Raw genomic sequence first — 24,129 nt, 5'->3', positions numbered from 1 at the left:
TACAAAGACTACAAATCACAACACACAATTTGCTCACCAGTGCTTATTGTTAAGTGCTAAAGTGGTGCTGCTGGCTGCAACCGCTTGTCCCCACTCTGATGCATTCAGCAGAACTCTGGACAGATTGCTGAAGGTCCACACTTTGGCTGCTGACAGCATCACAGGCAGCTACTGAGTAGTGCTGTGTTTATTTTTATCTTCTTTTGTGTGTGCGTGCGCAAAAGAATAGAAACAGTACCAAAAAGCAGCAACAACAGATGTAGTTGGTGCAAAGAAAATACTTGGACTGTTTCTCATTCATTTATTGAATGAATGCAGTAAATATCACTGTTAATAGTGCTGCCAAAAATTAAGGCAAAGCATTCTTTACAACATGGAACTATAAAGAGCTAAGAAGTAGACATTTTGGGGGTGTATTTAGAAAATTACAGAGATGAAAATTACCCATATTATACCCAAGGGTTCTTGGGGAAACCTGGGGAAATCCCCCCCCCCCAACCAGCACCATTGAATTTGCCACTAATAAATGTTGGGGGTCCTATGGGACACCAAAATTATCTTGGCAGTCCACATACAGCCCATGAACTAGCCATTTCTGCTTTAAGGGCTAGCTATATATTTTTAAATAAAAGTTGAAATTCTCATTTTACCCAGAATAAGTATCTGGGCATTTGTAGCATGATCAATGAATTGTAGAATTAATTGTTTTGGATGATTTTGCCCACAGGCTCAGTTCATGAATAAGAATAGGTTTGGTGACTGGAAGCTTGATAAGGTTGGTTCACCTGGTTGACTTCAGAAGCTCCTTCTGCAACAAAGGACCTTGCACTCTGATAACTGAGCTGAATACATTTATTTCAGGCCCTGGTGAGATTATACTAAGGAACAATAGTGGGGAGGAAATAAAAAAATTCCTTCCAGTAGTACCTTAGAGACCAACCAAGTTTGCCATTGGCATGAGCCTTTGTGTGCATGCACACTTCCTCAGAGATTGGCTCATGCCAATGGCAAACTTGGTTGGTCTCTAAGGTACTACTGGAAGGATTTTTTTTTTTTTTTTTTTTACTATGGCAGACCAACACGGCTACCTACCTGTACATAGTGGGGGTTTTTTTGGGTTGTTCTCAAGTTTGATGCTCCTAAGTATGTACCTGGGGACCTAGGTATATGTGTGCCACACAGGTGACTCTTAAGCATGGAGAGATGCTATTGCGTGGCAGAGGAGAATGTGGAACTGCTCAAAACCTACTTTGCCTCTGCCTTTGCTTTGCCCAAAAAGAAAACAGTGCCCAACAACCTGGTGATGATAGAATAAATTATTCATAAAGGGAGCTGCAGCCCAAGAGGTGATAAGAGGACATCTAGCTACTTTAAATGAATTCATATCTCCAGGGCCTGATGAACTGCACCCAGGGATACTAAAGGAACTTGCAGATGCAATCTTAGAGGCTCCCTCTATATTCTTTGAGAATTATTGGAGAACAGGGGAGGTTCCTGTGGGCTGAAGGCAGGCTAATGTCCCCATCTTTAAAAGGGGGGGGGGGAGGACCAAGCAACTACCAACTGGTCAGCTTGACGTTGATATCAGGAAAGGTCCTAGAACAGAGAAACAGTCTGCAAGTACTTAGAAAATGATGCATGGATACAATTTCGGCGCATGTTAAAACTCTCCCTTGTTCAACACAGCCTTTGCTGGCTGTTGATACTAGCAGCTGTGGAAATGTTAAGTATGTTGACTGGAGTCGACCGTAATTGTGTTGGTTTTGTATGGTGTTTTATGGTGCTAATTGCACGCTGCCATGAAATGCCCAACTAACGCACGACGCGCAAAAATCGCAGTATGTATAAATTCTGCAGTGGGGCATCCTTCCCGCCCTCCACGGCTCTCTTCTCCCGCATACCTAGCAAAACGTGGGGCTCGAAAAGCCCGCCAGTTTCCAACCTCTCCCGAACGATTCCCAGCCTTTCGCTGCCGAGGAGACTAGTCCTTCTTTCCCTTCCCGATCTCACCCCCCGCCACCAGCGGCGCCAAGGAGAAGCACCGCGTCTGGCTCCCAAAGGCCGGTAGTGGTGCTCGCCAGTGGGGGCGGCTTCCTCCAGGTTCCAGGGTGAGGCTCTCCGCCCTTCCCGGGAGAAGAGGAGGAGGAGGAGGAGGAGGCGTCGCCTCCCGCCCCCCCCCGCTAGGATCCGGTTTCTCGGCTCCCGCCCTCTCCCGCAGCGTCGCCCTGGGGCGCGCCGAGCTGGTCTGAGCCGTCGGGAGCTGCAGCGATGGGAGCCTGGGGCCTGGCGGCGATGGTGCTCTGCAGTCTGGCTGCTGCAACCTTCGGTGAGGCGGTGGAGGCGAGAGAAGCGAGGGGAAGGGAAGGCAAGGGGCGCCCGGGCAAGGTGGTGGTGGGGGGGGGCAGGATGGGCCGCCCCAGGGCTTCGCTGCCCCGCCCGAGGTGCCCTTCTCCTCCTCCCGCCCGAGGAGAGCAACGGGGCGCTGAGTGGCGCGCCTGCTTCGGGCCCGACCTGTGGAGTCAAAGCCCTGCCTTATCCTGCCGCCCCCTGGAAATAATGGGTCATGGACTCACGGGTCTGGGCGCGCCTCTGCTTGGAGAAGGGGGGGGAGGCCTGTTTCTTTCCCGGAATTTGAACCCGGGGCAAGTTGTTCCCCAGGTTGTTGTTGTTTTCAACCTGAGAAGCCACGCCTCTGAGCATGTGCAAAATGCCTATATCGCGACCAGGTTAAAGAAGCCCGGGGGCCCTCACACAGCTCTCATTAGTTGGTAGGAAGCCTCGATCCCAGCGGATCCCCACGTGGTGGCTCTGTCTGTGCGCCCTTTGCTTGCTTGTGAATTGAGAGCTGCCCCCACCCCATATATTTCTCAAGGGTTTCTGCCTTGTGAGTTACGTCTTAGACTTCAGCTAACCAGAGGTGTGTATGAATTATTCATGGTGTGGAGAGAAAGTGGATCGAGAGAAGTTTCCTAACCCTCTCGAGTATATAGGAAGCTGGGTGGTGGGAGATTCAGGACAGAGAGGAAGCGCTTTTTGAAAGCGCAGGTAGTTAAAACTGGAATTGGTTACAGGTAGATGTGGTGATGGCCACCAACCTGGACGGTTTTAAAAGGGGGACTAGAGGAACAATAGATAGTGGATAGGGCCGTCAATTGGGCCCTATCCACTGGGTCAGACAGTGTTCTCGAAGCTACCAACATGAGTCTGACCAAACTGCGGGAGGCAGTGGAAGACAGGAGTGCCTGGCGTGCTCTGGTCCATGGGGTCACAAAGAGTCGGACAAAACTAAACGACTAAAAAACAACAACAACAGGGCCCTCAATGGCTACTAATGATGACTATCTATTGCCTCCATTGTCAGAAGCAATATGCCTCTGAAACTCACTTGCTGCAGAATTAGAGCCCTGGGGAAAGGGCTATCACAATGCACTCATGTCCTGCTTGTGGACATCCAATAAGCATATGGCTGGCCCCATGCTGGACTTGATGGGCCTTTGGTCTGATCCAGCACAGCTCTTCTTATGTTCCTATTTGTGATGTGATGTTTGCCTCTGTAGAATTTATCTGGATTTATTCCTATGGAGGCAGACACCCTATGGAGAGTATCATGCCCAAACTGGTCCTTGACCATATGGGTTGGACTGGATGGCCCTTGTGGTCTCTTCCAACTCTATGATTCTATGATTCTATGAAACAAACCCAACAGGAATCTACTAAATCGTCTTAGAGTTTTGGCTTAAAACTATGTATTCCCTCAATTAGTAATTTTCATTTATTTATTTTTTAAATGAGGATCTTAAACCACTTTTAGATATATTAAGAAGCTTCATTATACCAAGCCAGAACTTTGGTCCATCTTGCTCAGCATCATCCACACTGTGGATCTCCAGGACATCAGACATTCCCAATCCTACCTGGAGATGCCAGGGATTGAGCTAGGCACCTTCTGCATGCACAGCAAATGCTCTACCAGTGAATTACAGCCCCCTTTTTTATTCAACATGAATCATAGAATGATAGAGTTGGAAGAGACCACAAGGGCCATCCAGTCCAACCCCCTGCCAAGCAGGAAACACCATCAAAGCATTCCTGACAGATGGCTGTCAAGCCTCTGCTTAAAGACCTCCAAAGAAGGAGACTCCACCACACTCCTTGGTAGCAAATTCCACTGCCGACCAGCTCTCACTGTCAGGAATATTAAGTGGTATACGGTGTATAATCTTCCCAAGTAAACAAGTAAAATTCATGGATTGGTTTCAGGCGCCAGAAAAGAGTCAAATATAAGAAACTTGCCATACTAAACAAGGAAAATTTATGAGTGTGCTCCATTGAAGTGAATGGGAGCCGTGCAAGAATGTGAGTATTCAATTCAGTGGAGTTAGTGCAGGGAAAAACATTCAATGGTATTTGCACTTTGTAGGTATTGTGATCACTGCCATCAGTCCATGCACTCTGTTGCTGCATCTTGGGCATCTCTTGGAAGCCAGTGAAAATGCACATACCAACGCCTACCTGCTGAACCATTTTTCCATTTCCTGCCACGTCCCCATTGAGTTCTTTGTGGGTAATTTTTGTCTGTGGCTAAGGAAGGATGTTAAACCTGTAATTAGAGGGGACCAAGAGAATTAAATGTCTTATTCAGTGTGAGTTTCAAAAATAACTCTGCCTTTCTTTCTTTTTTTAGAAATGTGGATTTATGCATTGACTTCAGTGCATGCAGTAACTTATCCCTGGCAACTGAACATGCTACTGTCTGATTCTCTCAATAATTCCTTTATATTTTCCCCAAAAGCAGGGTTATCTGACTATAGTATAGAAAGAACCAGGGTGTAATTGCCAATGCTCTTTTGTTGCTTTGCAGTATGAGGTTTGCAGAGCTGATTCAAATACTCAGGAAAAAAATTGTGACACAGGAAACAGCCATATACTGAGTCAGACCACTGGTTCATCTGGCTCAGTATTGTCTACACTGACTGGCAGCAACTCTCTTAGTTTCAGACTTGGGAGGGTGTCTCTCAGCCCTACTTGGAGATGCCAGGGATTGAACCTGGGGGACCTTCTGCTTGCAAATCAGACTCTGAACTGCTGAGCTAGGGCCCTTCCCAGTGCTACTTACCACATAGGAATCTACCACTTCAGAATGTAGAAGTTGGGGACCCACATTGAAATCTTATGAAAAGCTAACATGTTAGATGTCATGGAAGAACTGGGAGTGAAACATACTAAGTGTACTTTTGTATGCTTGAAACGCTGAGCATTTTCATATTAGGCACCTCTGTGACCATATGAAGCTGCCTTATTCAGAACACTGGGCCATCTACCTCAATCAGGGGTGCCAACTTGAATAAAATATTGTGGGGGCCCAGGTAAGCCCCACATGAATCGATCACATGACACAATGCAGACACACCATTTGAATGGGAATGCCCATCAACTTTGCAGGGACCTGGCTCCCTAAAATATTTTATTGTGGGGGCTGAAGCCCCCACGGCCCCTAGGAATTGGCTCCTATGACCCCAATGCTGTCTATTCTGACTGGTTGCAGCTCTTCGCTGTATTAAGGCAGAAGTATTTCTCCTTAACTGGAGGTGCCAGGGGTTGATGAGGCTTTCTATGTACCAGTTGTGTGCTCTGTTACTGAACTAAGGCCCCTCCAATAATTTGCATGTAGTTGTTTTTCCTTAAATCGAAAGCAAATGGAAAGCCTATATCAGCAGGAATGCATTTGTTGTTTCTTTTACACATTTTATCCTACAGTAACAACTATTGGTATATGGAACAAGTAGTACTAGAGAGCCTCAAATATATTTCTGCATGTTCTGTATGAAATCTATAAACTCTGTCTCTCTTGTGGGGTGCCGTTTTCAAAATTGTGCTGATAACTACGATGGGCCTGTGATTAACAAAGTAAATGTCAGCAATGATATTTACAAGAGAGAGATACAGAATTGATTCCTGAATCCTGAAAAATGGTCTCTCCCCAGAGTGCTGTCCCAGACTGCTGTCTCAAATTAACTTAATATAGATTACTTATCCCTTAACATACCCGTTAGAGTTATTACTTGTTTGTTACATTTATATCCCAACTCTCCTCCAAGGAATTAAGGGTTCTTCCCCATCCCATTTCAACCTCACAACAACTCTGGCTCAAGGTCCCCCAGTGAGCCTCATAAATGGAAATTTGAACCCTGATCTCCCGAGTCCTAGTCCAAACCACTGGACTCTGTGGTCTAAACCACTGAGTCTCTTGCGCTTGCAGATTGGAAGATCAGCGGTTTGAATCCATGCGACGGGGTGAGCTCCCGTTGCTCTGTCCCAGCTTCTGCCAACATAGCAGTTGGAAGGCACACCAGTGCAAGTAGATAAATAGGTACCTCTGTGGCAGAAAGATAAACAGCTTTTCCATGCGCTCTAGTTTCCGTCATGGTGTTCCATTGCACCAGTAGCGGTTTAGTCAGGCTGCCCACATGACCTGGAAAGCTGTCTGTGGACAAACGCTGGCTCCTTTGGCCTGAATTGAGATGAGCACTGCACCCCATAGTCGCCTTTGACTGGACTTAACCGTCCAGGAGTCCTTTACCATTTTTATTTACCGTCCAACCACCAAACTCACTTACTAGTAAGTCACAATTTTCCTGCTGATTTCAGACACTGACTTCTACCCAGCTTCTTTATTTACTTCCATAACAGTTCCTAGAGACAGAAGAAAGCTGCTTTTTCTTGCACCCCAATGTTTATTTGTCCTGTTTTTCTACTGAGGAGAAGGAAAGCCCTTTATTCTTGAAGCTACAGTGCTTATTGGGCAGAAAAACCTCTCTAGTGCTTTGGCAGATGGAGGGTTAGGGGCTCTTTTTGTAACAGTCTGTTGTGTTTGGTATGTGGCAGTAGTTTTGTTCAGTAGAGGAGTAATCTAAGATCTATCCCAAGTCAGATGACTCTGCCTTAGATCTAGATATAGGGTGGAATTCAACAGAGGCATTGCATGCATTGAATGAGGTCTGCTCATGCAGTGGGATTTTCCCCCTTTTCTATTCCCTGTGCCCCCTAAATCTTCTCTGGAGGGTTGTGTGTGTGTGTGGGGGGAATCCCTGAACAGATTTAGGGGTTGTGTAGGGGGGGGGGAATGTCCCACTGTGTGAGTAAACCTTCTTTCCTTTATAAGTGCTACATTGAATTGAGCTCCACCCACAGTCTCTTCCCAACGCTTGAGCTTAAAAAAAGTTTTCAAATGAGTTTTCAATTTGAGACAATTAAAAACACACAGAAAAGTTAAGCCGCTATTCCCAACATATTTAAACACAAAATGCAGCTGCAAAGTGTGTGTGTGTGTGTGTGTGTGTGTGTGTGTGTATCAATCAAGGAAAGGTTCTGGCAAGAGCAAGTCAGTGTGGTAGGAGAAAATGTGAGCCACAAATCTATGTAACTGAGGCTCAAACTACACATAATGGTGGCAGACCAATCAGTTGAAACCAGGGGCTCTCCTCATTGCACAAAAAGGAGGGGGTGAAAACCTAATTTATAGAGCAAAAGGAGTGTGCAGGTGGGGGGTGTATACCAGACAGGATGGAGAGCCTATGATCCTCCAGTTGTTGTTGGACTCCAACTCCCATCAACTCCTACCATATCTGGCTGTCAGGAATGATGGGAATTGTAGTCCAGCAACATCTGGATCAGTGATAGCCTCTTCCTTTAAAAATCAAATCAGCCATGGAAGGCTGTGATCAAGAGTAGAAGGGTCTCTTTAACCATGGCCATTTTACTGTTCAAAATTACTTTCTTGACTGCTTTTTCATCTGTGATACCTATATATTTTTTCCTTTCTTGGGTAGAAAAGCAGTTTGGACAGCAGGGGCTTACTTACTGATAAACAGGCAAGAGGAGGAAGCAGCTGCCCACCCTCTTCTCTTGCGACTGCTTTTCACAGAAACATACCACCCCTATCACCAGCACACAAAAGCAGGAGTCTTGAGTGGGTTCAGTGTAATCTTTCATTAGAACTGTATTTTTTTCTAAAGCAAACATTCTTCTTCTATTCACTATCCCAGATTTCAAAAGTAGCTGTTCCATCTTTTCCTTGCCAAATAACTATTTGAAATACTGCATAGAAGTTATAGATTTGAGATCCCCCCCCCTGTCATATACATTTAAAAGCTGGTTAAAAGAACTCAGCCTCTGGAATTATATGTACAATGCAGTGCCACTTGTGTGGGTTTTCTGTTTTTAACAAAAATTGCTTTTATTAAAAGATTTTCTTGGATAACAAAAGTACATACAGCATATCTGTTTGCAATTCATAGAGTCCTGTCTGCAGATCGGTTGTCTGGGTTTTCTGTTTTGTTTTGTTTTGATATCGGTTTATTTCCCCCCTCATTATCTGTAGCAACACCCCCCCCCCCGAAAAAAACGGTTTATTTTTCCCCCTCATTATCTGTAGCAACACCCCCCCCCCCCGGGAAAAAAAATTGAAAGAGAAGGAACAACCAGAACAAAAACTTGGAAGTCTTGAAAAACAGATACTTTGTGTTGTCCAAAACTATCTGGAAGATAAGAGACTTCTAGTCATTAAATGATGTCTATGTTCTTGCAGCTGAACTGCTCCTTGTCACCTTCTTAGAGGATCAAGGATGTATTCACTTGCTGTTGGTGTGTGTGTGGGGGGGGGAGGGAGTTGGTGGCTTCAGAGCTAAATGCTTTAATTGAGGATAATGAAGATGTATATCAGACAAGTATTCATCAAAGGGAGACAAGATAATCCCATGGTGGAGACAGTAGGAGAAATGAATCTACTTACGGTAACAAGAGTGGATTCTTTTGTAGCAAGCTAAATGTGAAAGGCTGAATGAAAAATTGCTGGGGGGGGGGGTGGAAGCTGGAAGAATGAAGTCTGGGAACCCTTAAAGGTAGGGAAATCCTGACAGCAAGGGAGGAAAAATAAAGCAGGGGGGGGGCATGGAAGAAGGCAGATATCTGTCGGTAGAGCATGAAACTTTTAATGTCAGTGTTGTGGTTCAAGTCCCACATCGGGCAAGAGATCCCTGCATGGCAGGGAGTTGGACTAGATGACCCTTGTGATCCCTCCCAACTCTACCAGTCTATGCTTCTAAGGGGGAGACTGAGCAGAAATATGACATTTGAGATCATGGCTCATGACAGAAGCCTTGTAAGAGGTCAAGTGCTGAATTGCCTTAAGAAGGTTGCCACTGTCATGAGTTTGGTTGAATTTATCTATCCATTCATCTGTCAATCATATAATGATTGCCAGGGTCCCTTGCTCATTACCTCAGTACAGTGGTACCTAGAGTTACAAACACTTTGGCTTACAAACTCCACTAACCCGGAAGTAGTACCTTGGGTTGCGAACTTTGCCCCAGGATGAGAATGGAAATCTGCTGGTGGTGCGGCGGCAACGGGAGGCCCCATTAGCAAAAGCGCACCTCAGGTTAAGAACAGTTTTGGTTTAAGAACAGACCTCCTGAATGAATTAAGTTCGAAAACCGAGGTACCACTATATTAGGTTTAATGTGAGTTTCTTGCATCCAATTGTGCATCTTGGTGGTGCTGTCCATGGTACCATCTGTGGTACCACTTTAATGACCAGGTACAGTACTGTGAAGTATTGCTTCAGAGTCAACATGGGGCAACTTCCATATTGAGATTCCTACTCCCCCCCCCCCACATTCTGTGCACTTGTGATCTGCAAGCTGTAGAAGCAGCATTTCTTATCAAGTTGATTGGATCTGTCTTAGCCTTTGAGTGGCTGGTGAAGACCTTTTTATTCTGAAAAACCTCTGAGTGGATCTGGCTAGATGCTTCTGTTAAAAATGTCCATACCTACACTTATCTTTCTATAGACATTTGTTTCTGTCTTGGATCAGTGTTGCTTATGACCCCGATAATCCTAGGAGAGTGGTGGTTCCTTTTTTCCAGTTTTGTATAAGAAAGAGATGTTTTTACTGCACTAAAGGAGTTGGTGCCAGAAACGTTAATTATTCAAGCTCTGTTACAAGAATGCTTTTTCCATGCTTGGCAATATCTCTGCACAAAATACTAAAGAGTGATTAAACTCAGTAAATTGACTATCTAGCCAAAACCAAGTCTGTTGTACAAGCATCTCTAAGATCATATTGAAATAGACAGGGAGGTATATGATTCAGATTTCTGGCTGGAAGACACTGAAGAAATTCCTTTCTGATGTCCAAATCTTCCTACAGATGGATAGCTTACATGTTAGAAGGCTACGTTTGTATTAGCTTACTTTTCTACCTCTCCATCCCGTCACTGCAGAGCTATTCCTACTGCATGCCTCAACCCTATAGAAGAAGTAATATGAGAGTGTTAATGGCGGCTATGCACAACCTTTTCTCTTTTCTGGGCTTCCAGTGCCAGGGGAAAGAGTGATGTTGTGGTCTGCAGAGAGAGAGAGAAAGGGAGGTGCAGCTGTTCCTTCTACAAACAAACAAGCACAGATATTGCCTATTCTGGCTGCTAGTCCTGGTTCAGTGAGTGAGCACAGCAAATATGGACCCTTGATGAGATTGTCTTTCCTGAGCAGGCACAGAGGAAGCCTCTTGGCCACCCGGGGCGGCAGTGCAGAGGCACCCCCCTGGGTGCGGGGCGTTGTGACGTGACAACGCACATCGGATGCACTGCTGCTCCTGCGGCGACCAGACGAGCTGCCAACTGAGCGGCAGCTCGTGGGGCTGCCCTGTCTGTAAAGCAGCATGGGCGGGGCAGCCCCACGAGCTGCTGCTCACTCGGCGGCTTGTTCGGTCACCGCGGGAGCAGCAGCACCGGCCTGGATGAACTGTGCATGCCCAGAAATCCGGGCATAGGCAGTTCATTCGGGCCGGCGCTGCTGCTCCTGCGGTGACTGGGCGAGCCGCTGAGTGAACGGTGGCTCGTGGGGCTGCCCCGTCCATCCATAAAGCAGCATGGATGGGGTGCTGGGCGGTGGGGCTCGGTTTGGGGAGGGGCTGCCGAGTGTCACCCCCCATCTCCTGGAACCTGGGGCACCCCACCCCCTACTCCCCTCCCTTCCTACACCACTGTTCCTGAGACCCAGTATATTTCCATTTCTGTTTTTTTGACCAGGTGGCTATGACCTTTAGGTGTCTGTCAGCCCTGTAGTTCTGTGGTCTCTTGGCTGTTTTTCAACTTTCTTAACCCACAAAGCCATGCAACTTCTGGCTAATGTTTCTCAGTCGGTCTGTATTGTGGGTGGTACAGTGGGGACTGTCAGAGAAAGGGCCTTTTCAGCAATGGCATCCCAATTGTGAAACACCCTCGAATCTCGCGTGGCATCTAGGTCATGTTTGTCTATTTTGTTTTATTGTTTTCCAGGCATTTTGAGATTACTTAAAGATTTTTTGTATTTTTAACTCTGTTGTTTTCATATATGTTTTGCTGCACCTGGTTTTATGTAATTGTTTAATTTTGTAGGGCAAGTTTCTTTCTGTTTATCTTCTAGGGCACTTTTAAAAAATGATTTTAACATTTATTGTTGACTGAGAGGGTAGTGCTAATTACGTGCCTTAGGGTGAAGGGCGGGTAATAAAATAACAACAATAACAACAACAATAATAACAGTAATAATAGAAATGCAAAATATGTTCATAAATAATAAACACAGTTCCCATGGACTGAGGGGACACTGAGCACACCCCAGATAAAGGGAAGTCACTGTATTTATTAAAATGTATATATATTTTATTGATTCATTACGAAGAGAAAAGTGCAAACATAACAAAAAGGAAGAAAACAAATAAAAAATGTAAACCATAAAGCATCACAGCCTGGAAAGACAAAAGTACAAAGACAGAAGTCACTGGATGGGAATAGTATTTATTGGGTTATCATCAGATCATTACTTTTGAGATTTGCCTTAAACTTGTATTTACTGCCAGAGATTACAAACACATTTCTAGATTCTGTGGAGTGGTGAGAATACACCTTCTCTGTAAGGGAATTGCTTGCATGTTGGGGAGGGGCTGCTTTTAGAATTGCAGATGTTGAAGGGACTAACATTTGTCATAAAATACCGTATAGTGCTGTGTAGTGGTTAGTGTTTTGTACTAGGGCTGGTCAGTGGCGGAGTAAGGCTCCGCGGTACCCGGGGCGGCAAAGGAAACGCCCCGGGGGCGGGGCGTCGTGACATCACATTGTGACGTCATGACGCTCCGCCCCCAGGGCGTTTCCGGGGGTGCCGGCGCCGCTTCTGCAGCCCTCTTTTAAGCCGAAGAGCTCGCTTTTAAGCTCTCCGGCTCAAAAGGAGGCTGTGGAAGCGGCGATCCGATGACAGAGTGCGCCTGCGCGCGCAGGCGCACTCCGTCGTCGGGCCGTGCGCTGCCGCTCCCAGGGTGACGGATGGAGCGGCAGCGCGTGGGAATGGTGGGAGGGGCTGCCTCTTGTCACCCCCACGTGCCGCTGTTCGCTCCGTTGCCCCAGGAGCAGCAGCACCGCACACACCGTGCGCTGCTGCTCCTGGGGGGACGGAGCCAGCGGCAGCGCGTGGGGCTGACAAGCGCCGGCCCCTCCTGCCACTCCCCACGCTGCCGGTCACCCTGGGAGCAGCAGCGCTGCACGGACGGGGTGCTCCCTCGGCCGTGCGCTGTTGCTCCTGGGGTGACGGAGGGAGCGGCAGCGCTTGGGAATGGCGGGAGGGGCTGCCGCTTGTCACCCCCATGCGCCGCCGCTCGCTCCTGTCGCCCCGGGAGCAACAGCGCACGGCCGAGGGAGCACCCCATCCGTGCAGCGCTGCTGCTCCCGGGGTGACCGGCGTTGCCTGGGGAGTGGCGGGAGGGGCGCCGCTTGTCGCCCCCACCCGCTGCTTGTCGCCCCCACCCGCCGCTTGTGGCCCCTGTCGCTCGGGGGCGTACCGCCCCCAGCGCCCCCCCCTAGCGACGCCCCTGGGGCTGGTTCAGATCTCCACTTGGGCATGAAGCTGACTGTGTGATGTTGTAACTTAACCTGTCCCACAGGATGGTTGTCAGAATATAGTGGCAGCGGTAAGTATCATGCACATCATCTGGAGCTTCTTGCTGGAAGGACAAAATATTCAAAGAAATAAAATAGCTTGTGTACGACAGATGGTTATGACAGTTTCTTCAGAAGTTCAGCATAGTTTGAAAACAAAATGTATTAAAATAACTTATGGTTTAAGTGCAGGTCATTATGATGGCATTGAAATAAGCTTGAATTAGATGGATTTGCCCATTTGCCCCATCATTGCCAAAAAAATACTAGCCTAGTTTCCTCACTGCTAAAACACAAGCAGACCCTGCATGCTCTATTCTTACCTAGTGCATCGATACAGCTTCCTAAAAGATTTGAGAGCTTATGGCAGTTGCTATGGCCCAAAGGTCACAGGCAGAATGGCAGGAGGATGGGATTCCTGAGTAAGGAGCTGGACCTGGCTGGATAAGGCAGGTTTCATGAATCAAAGCCGCGCTGTGTGTATAGAGCCATCCATTCCAAGGCAGCTTATCATGTTCCATATGTGGAGATTACATTTGGAAGAGATGGGGACTTGGAGCGTGAGTATGAACTCCCAAAACATGATACTCTAGGTGGCAATATAAAACCACGGCAGCTGCCCAGTCTACATGTCTTAAAGAGCGGAGGAGTTTCAGTTTCCTGTTCCCCTGCTGCCCTGACTCACGGCCAGGTCTGATGTAATATGATCTATGTGTGCCTGATTTTTCTCGCCTGCGACAGGCTTTATATATGCATGCTCATCTACATTTCCAAGAAGGAAGGACATGCATGTGACTTCAGCACCTGCCCCCTCGTCTATTTATTTTAAAAGCAGAATGGCTGCATGTGCACCATGTTGTCTGGAAAACAGGAAAAATAGTTTTATTCTACGTTTTGTTCAACTGCAGATAAGGGGCGACAATGAGTTAATACAGCCCATGAAAAGAATAAAAGAAGAGCCTGCTGGATCAGGCCAAGGCCCCATCTAGTCTATTGCACTCTTCCCCCCCACTTGCAATTATCAGCAACTGGTATGCCAAAGCACACTCCTTCTGATATCCATAATGTCTAGCGAGCATTGCTATAGACTTGTCTGCATGAATTTGTCTTATCTTCTTTTAAAACCATCCAAACTGGTGGCCATCGTAACACCTTTCAACAGTGTACGTTTAACTATGCGCTGTCTCTATACTTCCAACATTTGGCTTCAATTGGATGGTCCCAGTGATCTGTTGCTTCTCTTGCTCAGGACATGTATCTTAATTGGAGGCTGTCTGGTTAATTGTTTCTGCTTCCGAGGGAAAAGGAGAAGGGAATTGAAGTAGGAATTGAAAGAGTGAAGAGGGCGAAAGTGTGCCACAAATTTCTTACATATCCCCATTGGGAGAACTCTACTCTAGAACAACAAACGTGTTACCTCGAGGCCAGGAGCTCATTGCATTGAGCACCCACAACTTCTGTCCAGCAGGCAGACAGTCATACTTCTGACATTCTGTACAATACACTGAATAGGCCTGACATCCTTGCTTCATCTCTGATATTATGGTTTGTTACGCTTATTTGCTTTGGAGCTTGGGATTTGTTACAGAGAGAATAGCAAATTGAAGAGAATAGCCTGCCCGGGTCTCCTTGCCCAGCTGCCCACCTCACTTGTCACTTTGAAGCTTTGCCATTGGGCCCAAATGCTTCATCAGATGGGGCTCCTCTCCAGTGTGGAGTAAAGACTATTACCTTTACCTGGTTTACAAAGGAGAGGAGTTCATGTGAGGTTTAGCGCATTTATTGAGAAGGACACTACTAACATTAGGACTCTTGATGATCACTTGATAGGTGTTAAGAGTCGTCAACAGGTTTTCCACACCTATCAGCTGATCACCCATTCCCACCACCCTTCTGAGTAATACCCCTCCCCACTCCCTCACTATATTTAAGGATCTGGTGACTTCTGTTTCAGTGTATCTGAAGAAGTGTGCATGCACACGAAAGCTCATACCAAGAACAAACTCAGTTGGTCTCTAAGGTGCTACTGGAAAGAATTTTCTATTTTGTTTCGACTATGGCAGACCAACACGGCTACCCACCTGTAACTTGATAGGTGATACAGTTTGGCTTTGATTGGATTAGAAACTGGATGAAGATTAAGTGTTAGCTATTTTAGGACTCCCAGCCGATGTATAGAGGGTGTGGATAATCCCTTCTTCATTTAAATAAAGGCCTTCAGTGGAAACTTTCAAATGCGTTTTATCTTGGTTTGCTACATCTTTACTAGCTCCTTTCAGAAGAAATGGAACTTTTTGGTCTAAAGTAACCTTGGTGGTAGCTATTATGTTGCACACCACTTCTATTTATGGGAATTCTTTAGCCACAGAGAATTCAAAAGTGTTGCTGTCTCACTTAGTGTGATCCAGCTGTTCTTACTTTAGTACGGAATTTACTGTGAAATAGCCTGCTTTAGTCACTTTTTTTATGAAGGCATCTGCATGGTGAACAAAACACCCCTCTTTCATGTTCTCTCTGTTTAGCCTCTGGTTTGATTCCCTCCCAGCAGTCCTAAAATCCAACTTTTAAAAGCTCTATAGCAGGCACCCCCAACCTGCAGCCCTCCAGATGTTTTGGCCTACAACTCCCATGATCCCTAGCTAACAGGACCAGTGGTCAGGGATGATGGGAATTGTAGTCCAAAACATCTGGAGGGTCAAAGGTTGAGGATGCCTTCTCTATACAACAGCTGTATAATTTCCCCATGTGTAGATGGCCCTGCTGGGTAGTTGTTTTGACCAGTTATGGCCTGCATAGATTGCCCTAGTCATTTTCTTCTCTGTCATCTGTTTCACCTCTTTTCACCATCACATTAACCTCTTAATTTCCATGGTGGAGAGGCAATCATGATTGGGAGTGCAGTGAAATGGAAGTATTTAACCCTTCCCTCACACATAATGGTCCCAATGAAAATTGCCCCACTCCAACATTTGGGCTGTGGAAAAGCAGAGTGTTCCCTCGGCTGAAGAGTGTTAGAATTTTGGAAACAGATTTGCTGTTCTACTTCAAGAAGCAGTGTTTAGGTGCTGCTAAATTGTCCACCTCTGGAAGCAATCACAGAGAATTGTGATATGGAATTGCGATACAACTTTTCCATTTGTATGCATTCATACAGGAAATTTATACTGCATTTAGAGGAAGATGTGCAGTATATCCTGATATCATGGTCCTTGTAAAAAAGTGGATCTTGAGCAGGGAATAGCTAGATTACAAAGACTGCATCTTGTATTATTGGATTGCATTCTAGTGCGCTCCTTAGGCTGTATTCCAGTGGTGAAAGAAAATAGGTTTTTTCCCCCTGATATGAATGCTAGCAGTGATAAAGTTGTGCTGTTATATGGCATCACTGCCATTTATTCTAAGCATGTGGGTTGGGAAGCAGGCAGGCTGCAGTTGACAAGTGGTGAGGGTAATGTACTCTGCACATGCTCAGAGGCAGGTAAAGACTAACAAATGACTTATTCAACCTCTCCACAGTCTCAGCCGACGAGGACTGCAAGTGGTACATGGACCGAAATGGCTCATGGCATCCCGGCTTCGACTGCCATTTTCCTTCCTTCTGCTGTGGTGACTGCTATCAGCGTTACTGCTGCATTGACCTCAGGAAACTCCTCACTGAACGGCAGCAAAAGCACTGCATAGCATTTGGGTAAGAACAGGCAAGATGTGTGCCAAGAAAGGGAGGAGCTGGGAGAAAAAAAGAGAGAGGAAGAAAGGGTCAAGGTTGTGCTTCAATACTTGAAAAGGCTAAACCAGATGGAGCTGAAGAGGAAAGAAGTGAGCAGGCTTCTTATTATCCCCCACTCCTTTTTGTTCCTGATATGCAGCCATGGAGGGGTTGCAAATTTGATCAGATCATAATAGTGGCTGTGTGGGGGCAGGGGAATTTCCTCTGAGTGGTTTTTATAATCAAAATTCCTGCTGTGCAGTTGGGAATGGCTTTCACCATGGAGATGGCCCCTAAAGGATGTTGGAAAATTCTGACAAAACAGAAATGGAAGTGGGATTTGCCAATGTTCATTTATTTGCCCCATGTCCAAAACAGACATCAACCCAGTGAACATGATTGTTATTTGCTGCTGCTGCTTTCCACCCTCAAACGATACGCAATTAATTACATCCCTCCCCCTATTTGCATTGCATCTCTTTGCATTGAAATGATCGGGGTGGAGTAATGCAGTGACAAGGTAATGGCATAATTTACGTACCGGTAATTTACATAAATGATGTAAGTTACATAAATTTGCTACAATGGACTGCGAGATGAATAACATTGTTTTTGGCAGAAGGTGAGCTGCAGCAGAATGGAAACAGTTCTGCATGCTGGGAATACAGGGCAAAACAAAAAACACTGCCTTTTCACATCCCTACTGCAGACACATGCATGTTTACACACACTGTGGTCTACACACCTCACTGATTTGAGCATAAAGTACAGAGCTCATACCTCAGTTAGAAATAATGGATATTATAGGTAAAATCAATCCCTAGTGAAGGTGAACCTCATGGTATATCTCCTACTCCAGGGTTGGAAAACCTCAAGCCCAAGGGCTGAATGTGGCCCTTCAGGCCTCTCTGTCTGGTCCTCAGCTGCTCCATGTCCTCCTTAACTACTTCTGCCTAGCTGGAATATATCCTTGAATTACCTCTGGATTACCTGGCTTGAAGATGGGGAGCTGTGTGAGCAACTTCTGGCTTTGGTGTGGCTGGAGTGCAGCCTACTATACAAAGGTTGCTCCACCCATTTTTAGCCTCTGACCCCACCCACTTTTTGTCTCTGCCCCTGTCCATCAATGGCATGTGCCCTGTTCCCTCCAAAGGGTGCCCTGGGAGGAATGTAACCTTTTGACTATAACATGTTCTCCACTCCTGCCATAGTTTCTATAGTCTCTCTATACACATACCTGTATATTAAAATTGTCTGCCCCAAAGGTTGTTGGATCCAGTAGGTTTCCACTCTGCCCTCATCAGCTTCCATTTAGCTTATCAAGGCTTCCTGTTGATGCCCTGGTGAGTTAACTATTTATTCCATTTAACCCACAATCAGGGTAGCTAAAAACTAGAAGAGGAAGCATTTGACCACACATTCAATGCAGGCTAATGCATGAAACTGTTATTCTTAATCATGTAATTAAAGGTATGGGGTAGAGGGAGGGTGTTTTTTTTAAGTACAGCTAAAAGTAATCTGTCAACTAGCTCATCTATATTGACAACACAATTTCCTCCTGTTATTATTAAGAAAACCCCATTTGTTTCTACCTCAATCAAGTCTTCTTCTGGAATCTCCGGTGTCTGGTTTGGTATCAGATGCTATTGTATGCACAGCTCAATTATCACCTCTGTCTGTGTCCTATAGCCCCAAAACCATTGCTGGCATCGCTTCAGCTGTGATTCTCTTTGTGGCTATTGTTGCCACAATTGTCTGCTGCTTCCTGTGCTCCTGCTGCTACTTGTACCAGCGACGGCATCACCTTCAGACACCCTATCAAGGTAGGAGAAGTCCTGGTGATGTGGGCCAAGACCTTCTTTCTCACAAGTAGCTCAGGACTAGAGATGATATGAATCTCCATGATCTGCAAATTCTTATGCAGATACTGTTTATATGCTTTTGTGGAAGTGTTCTGGTAAGCTGCAGGTCTGAGAATATCAATGTTTTATGATTTTTATTTTTCTTAAGGCAGCAATTGGATGTGCAAGGTCATGCAAAGCAAAAACAAATAATTTTTTTCTTTGGTTTTAAACCTGCTCTGGATAACAAGACATATCCATGTTTCATAATGCAGCATATAACACGCAGAGAGGGCTTCAGCTGGGGATCAGCCCATTTTCTATAAAATGCATTCATATTTGCAGTAGGACTTCTGCAGTTCATATGTGCTTTCCAATGGGGAATCTTTCCTGTGGCATTTGACTAGCTACTGTGGAAGACAGAGAGTGTTAGACTAAATGGAACTTGGGTCAGATCCAGCAAGGCAGATCCTTACAGAACATTTGGCTTAGGCCTTGATGTTCTCTGTCTTGGAGATGTTCATCAATAGCATACTGTGTTTGTTGGCCAGTTAAATGTGCTATGTAGCCTCTTCTGCAAGGATATTTATCAAGACAACTGACCTGCAAGAGTAGACCCATGCATTAGTAGATTGGGGCACTTACCTGTGCTTTTCTTTGCATGTGTGGACTGTGAAAGCATAAACAACAGCAAATGAAGCTATGGGGATTAAATGGGACAGCTTTGTCCCCCAAAACAAATAACTCCAGAATGTGTGTAAAATGATGAACATCCTACATTCATGTTTTCACCGATATGGTCTGAGCCGGCAAGTGACTGACCAGGAAAGCTCAAACATTGGCTCAGTATGCCACTTTTATAATAATATATAATAATAAAAATAATAAATAATAATAGTAAATTTTATGTTAGGAAAGCTCAGGAAAGGGTTTGAAAACAAGCCTGCTGATATCGTAATGCCTTAATACAAATCCATGGTGAGACCACACTAAGAATACTGTGCACAGTTCTGATCTGTGCACTTAAGAAACAATACAGTTCAGCTCAAAAAGTTGCAGAACCGGACTCCCAAAAGACCAGAGGCTAGAACACCTCCCCTAAAAGGAAAAGTTACAATGTCTGGGGCTGTTGAGTTTAGAGGGGGGGAAAGCAAGTTAGGGGAAACATGGAGGTGCATCTGTGGCTCTTCACATGTTGGGTTCCAAAGTCCTATCAACACTAACCAGCATGCCAAATGTGAAGGGTTGAAGGGAGCTGCAGGCCAACCACATCTAGAGCACCACAGGTTTTCCATGCCTGACTTGTAGACTCATCAGCCCAGCATATGCTCACAGAGTCTGTTTCCTTTGTCTCAGGTCAAGAGATCCCACTTTCTGGCTACCCTGCCCAGCCTCCAGGGCCTTACCCTATGGATCCCAAAGCTGGGCCAGCACCATATCATCCTGGCTACACACCAGTTGTTTCCTATCCTCCCACAGCACCAGCTGCACAGTATCCTCTATACCCACCTGGGCCACCATACTACAACCCTGCAGGTAAGAAAGCAGGGGGGAAATTAGACTTGAAGACAAGTGGGGCTTAGTTAAAGCTTTGTCTTATCCTCTCCTTCTGCATAGAGAACCTGCCTTAGGAATTGAAGTGTTACATTTCATTCAGCCACCAAATGAGGAAAGAAGGGGGCTGATGTTGGGAACCTCCAGGTTTTGTTAGGCATAAACTCCCATCTCCCCCAGCTACCATGGACAATACTCAGGGATCACAGGAATTGTGGTCCAGAAACTTCTGCAGGTTTCTGAGATTAGCCGGCCTGTTCTAGACCAACATCTCCAGAACAGAGGTTACTACCGGGAAGTGGAAGATGGTCCAACAGGGCGAATGGTGAACTCTTCTACCAACATTGGCCAGCCTCTGCCTGCCTTCTTAACTTACATTCATTCTAGGGGGTGGCACTGTCTCCTCCCAAGTATCAGGGTTGCTATTGACTCCTACATCTGTAGAACAGGCTGCATTTCAGCCATTGCCAACTCAGCAGGGAGGAGGATGGGGAGGTGGGAAACTCAAATTAGTTGGCTCTACAGTCGTACCTTGGGACGCGGGTGGTGCTGTGGGTTAAACCACAGAGCCTAGGGCTTGCTGATCAGAAGGTCGGTGGTTCGAATACCCGCGATGGGGTGAGCTCCCATTGCTCGGTCCCTGCTCCTGCCCACCTAGCAGTTTGAAAGAATGTCAAAAGTGCAAGTAGATAAATAGGTACCGCTCCAGGCGGGAAGGTAAACGGCGTTTCTGTGCGCTGCTCTGGTTCGCCAGAAGCGGCTTTGTCATGCTGGCCACATGACCCAGAAGCTGTACGCCGGCTCCCTCAGCCAGTAACGTGAGATGAGTGCCGCAACCCCAGAGTCAGACATGACTGGACCTAATGGTCAGGGGTCCCTTTACCTTTTACAGTTGTACCTTGGTTTTTGAACAGCTTAGTTCTCGAAAGATTTGGCTCCCAAATGCCACAAACCTGCACGTGACCGTTCCGGTTTGCAAACTATTTTTGGAATCCAAATGTCTGATGGGGCTTCCGCAGCTTCAGATTGGCTGCAGGCGCTTCCTGCAGCCAATCAGAAGCCACGCTTTGGTTTCCAAACATTTTGAAAGTCAAATAGATTCCGTTCAACTTCCAAGGTATGACTGTACTTGGCTGAGGCTCCATGTGTTGCTTGCCTCTCTGCCTTCTGTCTTACCAGTCCCAATGGGCGCACTAGCCATCACTGCTACCTGGGTGGTTTAACGATAAATTCCTCTTCACAGAGAGCTCTGGGAATTGTAGCTCTGGAGGCAGAATGTGGGTCTTCTCATAACTCTCAGCACACTTCAGCTCCCAGTGTTCTTTAGGGGAAGCCGTGACTCTTTAAAATGGTATCATAGTGCTTTAAATCTGTGGTGTGAATGTGGCCCAAGAGCTACTTCTGGTTATTCCTGAGATGTGGGGGGGGGGGGGGAATAACACCTCCCTTATCCTTGTGCACTGTGCAGTGTGCAACTGCTGAGTGATTACTTTACACACCCACCCCTCCCTATGAGGCTAGTCTCACTTTAACCTTCAGTGCCTGATTGCCCCTCTCTTTCTGCTGCAGCTCCCCCACCCTACATCCCACCACAGCCTTCACAGCCCAGCTCCTGAGGAGGACCTTGCAGAGACTATCCAAAGGAGCCCTTTCTCTCTGGGTCTGCCGTTTCCACAGAACCTGTATTGGGTTTCCTGCTGCACTGAAACTCCAGCCCAAGCTTCAGCATTTGCCAGTGTCCCTACTAGTTACCTTTTGCTCTGCATGGTAGGAGGCATCATGGCTCTCTACGTCTTTGCCTGCGCACCCGCCACCCCCAATTCTTGCAATTCCTGCCTGTGTCACTGTGGGGGAAGCTCCTAGCCCTCCTTGCCTTCCACCTGGGCTCAGGAAAGAGCATGTGTTAAGACCGCCACAAATGCCACGTGTGTCACTTGACTGTTCCATCGACTGTGCAGCTGAGCCTCTTCGATGGGAAGTGAGGAGGTGACCATCTCAAGGTGGCAACGGAGAGCAAAGTGCAACAGTCTGTATCTCACACAAGGACTTCGGTCCACCCTGTTCCCTGACAAAGCACATGAACGCCTGCTGTTCATGGTCCCAGGTTGAAGTTTTGTCTCTTAAGGAATTCCTGAAACTTTGGAAAAGGTGGGTGGGGAGGATACACAAATACCCCAGGAGCCTGATATCACATGTTGCTGTTTAGACGCCATTAAACTTGCTCACCCAGTGTCCCTTCTTTTTTTTTTTTTTACAAACAGCTAACCTGGATACTTGTCCAGCATCCCTTACCCAAACCCTTCCCACTTCAGCTTTGTCTGTGGCCTTTGAGGGGTGGGTGGAGGTTAGAGCATCTACTTTAAATGAGGTTCTTTGCAGCGTTGCCATTATTTCACATTTCCCCAGGAAGTTATTGGTGCTCCCTGCAGCTTTGCCCGTATTCTGGCTGCATGGCTCTTTGTGTCTTGGCTGAGCAGCTCACCAATCTGCTCCTGCAGGCTTAAACCAGTCCTTCCTCTCAAACGATAGCAACCTTCGGTCTGTGGAGATGAGGATGCAAGGTCCAGGGTGATGTCCCTCTCCTGATGCATTGACGCCAACCTTTGGAGCGGATAGTGTTGGAAACCGACTCCTACATTTTAATTCTCTGGAGTAGAATCATGGCACAGGGAGCAAGGCAAGAGTGTGGAACAAAGGCACAATATACCAGTCAGGGTACAAAGGCAGTCATTGTGTGCAAAAAAAGAAAAAAAGAAAAAGGACATTTTTGTTGTTGATGTCACAGCAGTGAAGCAGTTCCCCATGAGCTCATGGCTCTTAGGAACGGATGAGGCCAATGGGCCCATTGTAAAGAGGGGAAATGCACCATTCATGTGACCTTTACTGCAAGACCAGAGCACAACTTTACATGGCGTGTTGCTGTCTTATGGAGCTGGGCTGCCGAGAACGTTGTCTGGGAGTACATCTCAGGAGAGAGCTCAGACCTCTGTCTCTAGGGTGGAGAACCTCGCAAATATTTATTTGAAGTATGGGGCAATATAGAAATAGCTTAAATAAATAACCTGTGCCCCCCACTGCTGGACTCCATCAACACCAGCTAACATGGCTAATAGGCAGGGGTGATGGAAGCAGTAGTCTAGCAGCATCTAGAACAGCCTGCCCTCACCTTGGGTCCCCAAATGTTGCTGGACTTCAACTCCCATCAGCCAAAGCCAATGGTCAGGAATGAGGGGAATTGTAGTCCAACCAGCTGGGAATCAAAAGGTGGGAAAGGGTGATCTGGAGGACCCCAGGTTCCCCACCCCTACCCTAGGTCAAGCCTTGTTCCCACTGTGTGGGGGGCATGGCCCTGCTATTTTCCGGGAGCAGCAGCCGCCACCACGAGCTCATGTTATAGTCGGAATGACAAGTGTTGGCATCACAAAATGTTGGCTAAAATGTGGATTAAACTTGTAAATACTGATAAAGCAAGTGTTTTACGTGTGTGTTCTTCCTCTCTGTGAGGCATACAGGATGGTACATAAACCTGAAGGTGGTTCTGGGAGCGGTTTTCTTAACTTTCGGAAGGATTAAGAGCTTGATATGGGGGCAAATACGAATATGTTGGAGAAAGGAAGGAAAGTGAGTTGGTGTGATTCTGCACTGAGGGGTACACTCACAGGCCACTCTGACAATCAGAGTAATAATGTTTACAAACAGCTGCAAAGGTAAGCTTCTCCCACTTCTAAAGTGTAAATTCTCAAGCAAGCTACCGGGGGGTGGGGGGGAATATAGGCCAAAGTAGCCCAACCAGTATAAAATAGCTAACTAAACCCTGGTTGCCATGGTAACACAGGCTTGAATTTGGAACAGTGCTCTTGGTGTACAAAAATATCCCTACAGCATTTCCCTGAACTGCAGCCCGATGTTTTAATTACAGCACAGTTTGAGAAACCTGTAGACCTTCTGATGTTACTGGACTGCAACTCATCAGTCTCCCCAGTTGAGCTGATGGGAGTTGAGAGTCCAACAATAGGTGAAGGCACTCATGTTCCCCATCACGGAGGTACAGGTTTG

The 24,129-nt window shown here is 46.5% G+C and overlaps 1 protein-coding gene across 1 annotated transcript; it reads left to right on the top strand.

Annotated features, from left to right (window-relative positions):
• The first annotated feature begins 2,185 nt into the window (after positions 1–2,185).
• Positions 2,186–23,544, top strand: SHISA4 (shisa family member 4). The gene is made up of 5 exons (XM_033153150.1): positions 2,186–2,326; positions 16,489–16,660; positions 18,368–18,501; positions 19,876–20,055; positions 21,643–23,544. Exons 1-5 carry the CDS (start codon positions 2,269–2,271, stop codon positions 21,687–21,689), a joined length of 591 nt encoding a protein of 196 aa, XP_033009041.1. The 5' UTR covers positions 2,186–2,268; the 3' UTR covers positions 21,690–23,544.
• The last annotated feature ends 585 nt before the right edge of the window (positions 23,545–24,129 follow it).

This window comes from Lacerta agilis, chromosome 6, assembly GCF_009819535.1.
Source record: "Lacerta agilis isolate rLacAgi1 chromosome 6, rLacAgi1.pri, whole genome shotgun sequence".
NCBI lineage: Eukaryota > Metazoa > Chordata > Lepidosauria > Squamata > Lacertidae > Lacerta > Lacerta agilis.
Note: the sequence above shows the minus strand (reverse complement) of the source record. Positions and strands in the feature narration are given on the sequence as shown.

What these genes read in the sequence shown, in the direction of transcription:
- SHISA4 (XM_033153150.1), top strand. Translation starts at nt 2,269, where the DNA reads ATGGGAGCCTGGGGCCTGGCGGCGATGGTGCTCTGCAGTCTGGCTGCT. An exon ending in AAGCACTGCATAGCATTTGG is followed by an intron (nt 16,661 to 18,367) that starts GTAAGAACAGGC and finishes TGTGTCCTATAG; the next exon opens with CCCCAAAACCATTGCTGGCA. An exon ending in CCTTCAGACACCCTATCAAG is followed by an intron (nt 18,502 to 19,875) that starts GTAGGAGAAGTC and finishes CCTTTGTCTCAG; the next exon opens with GTCAAGAGATCCCACTTTCT.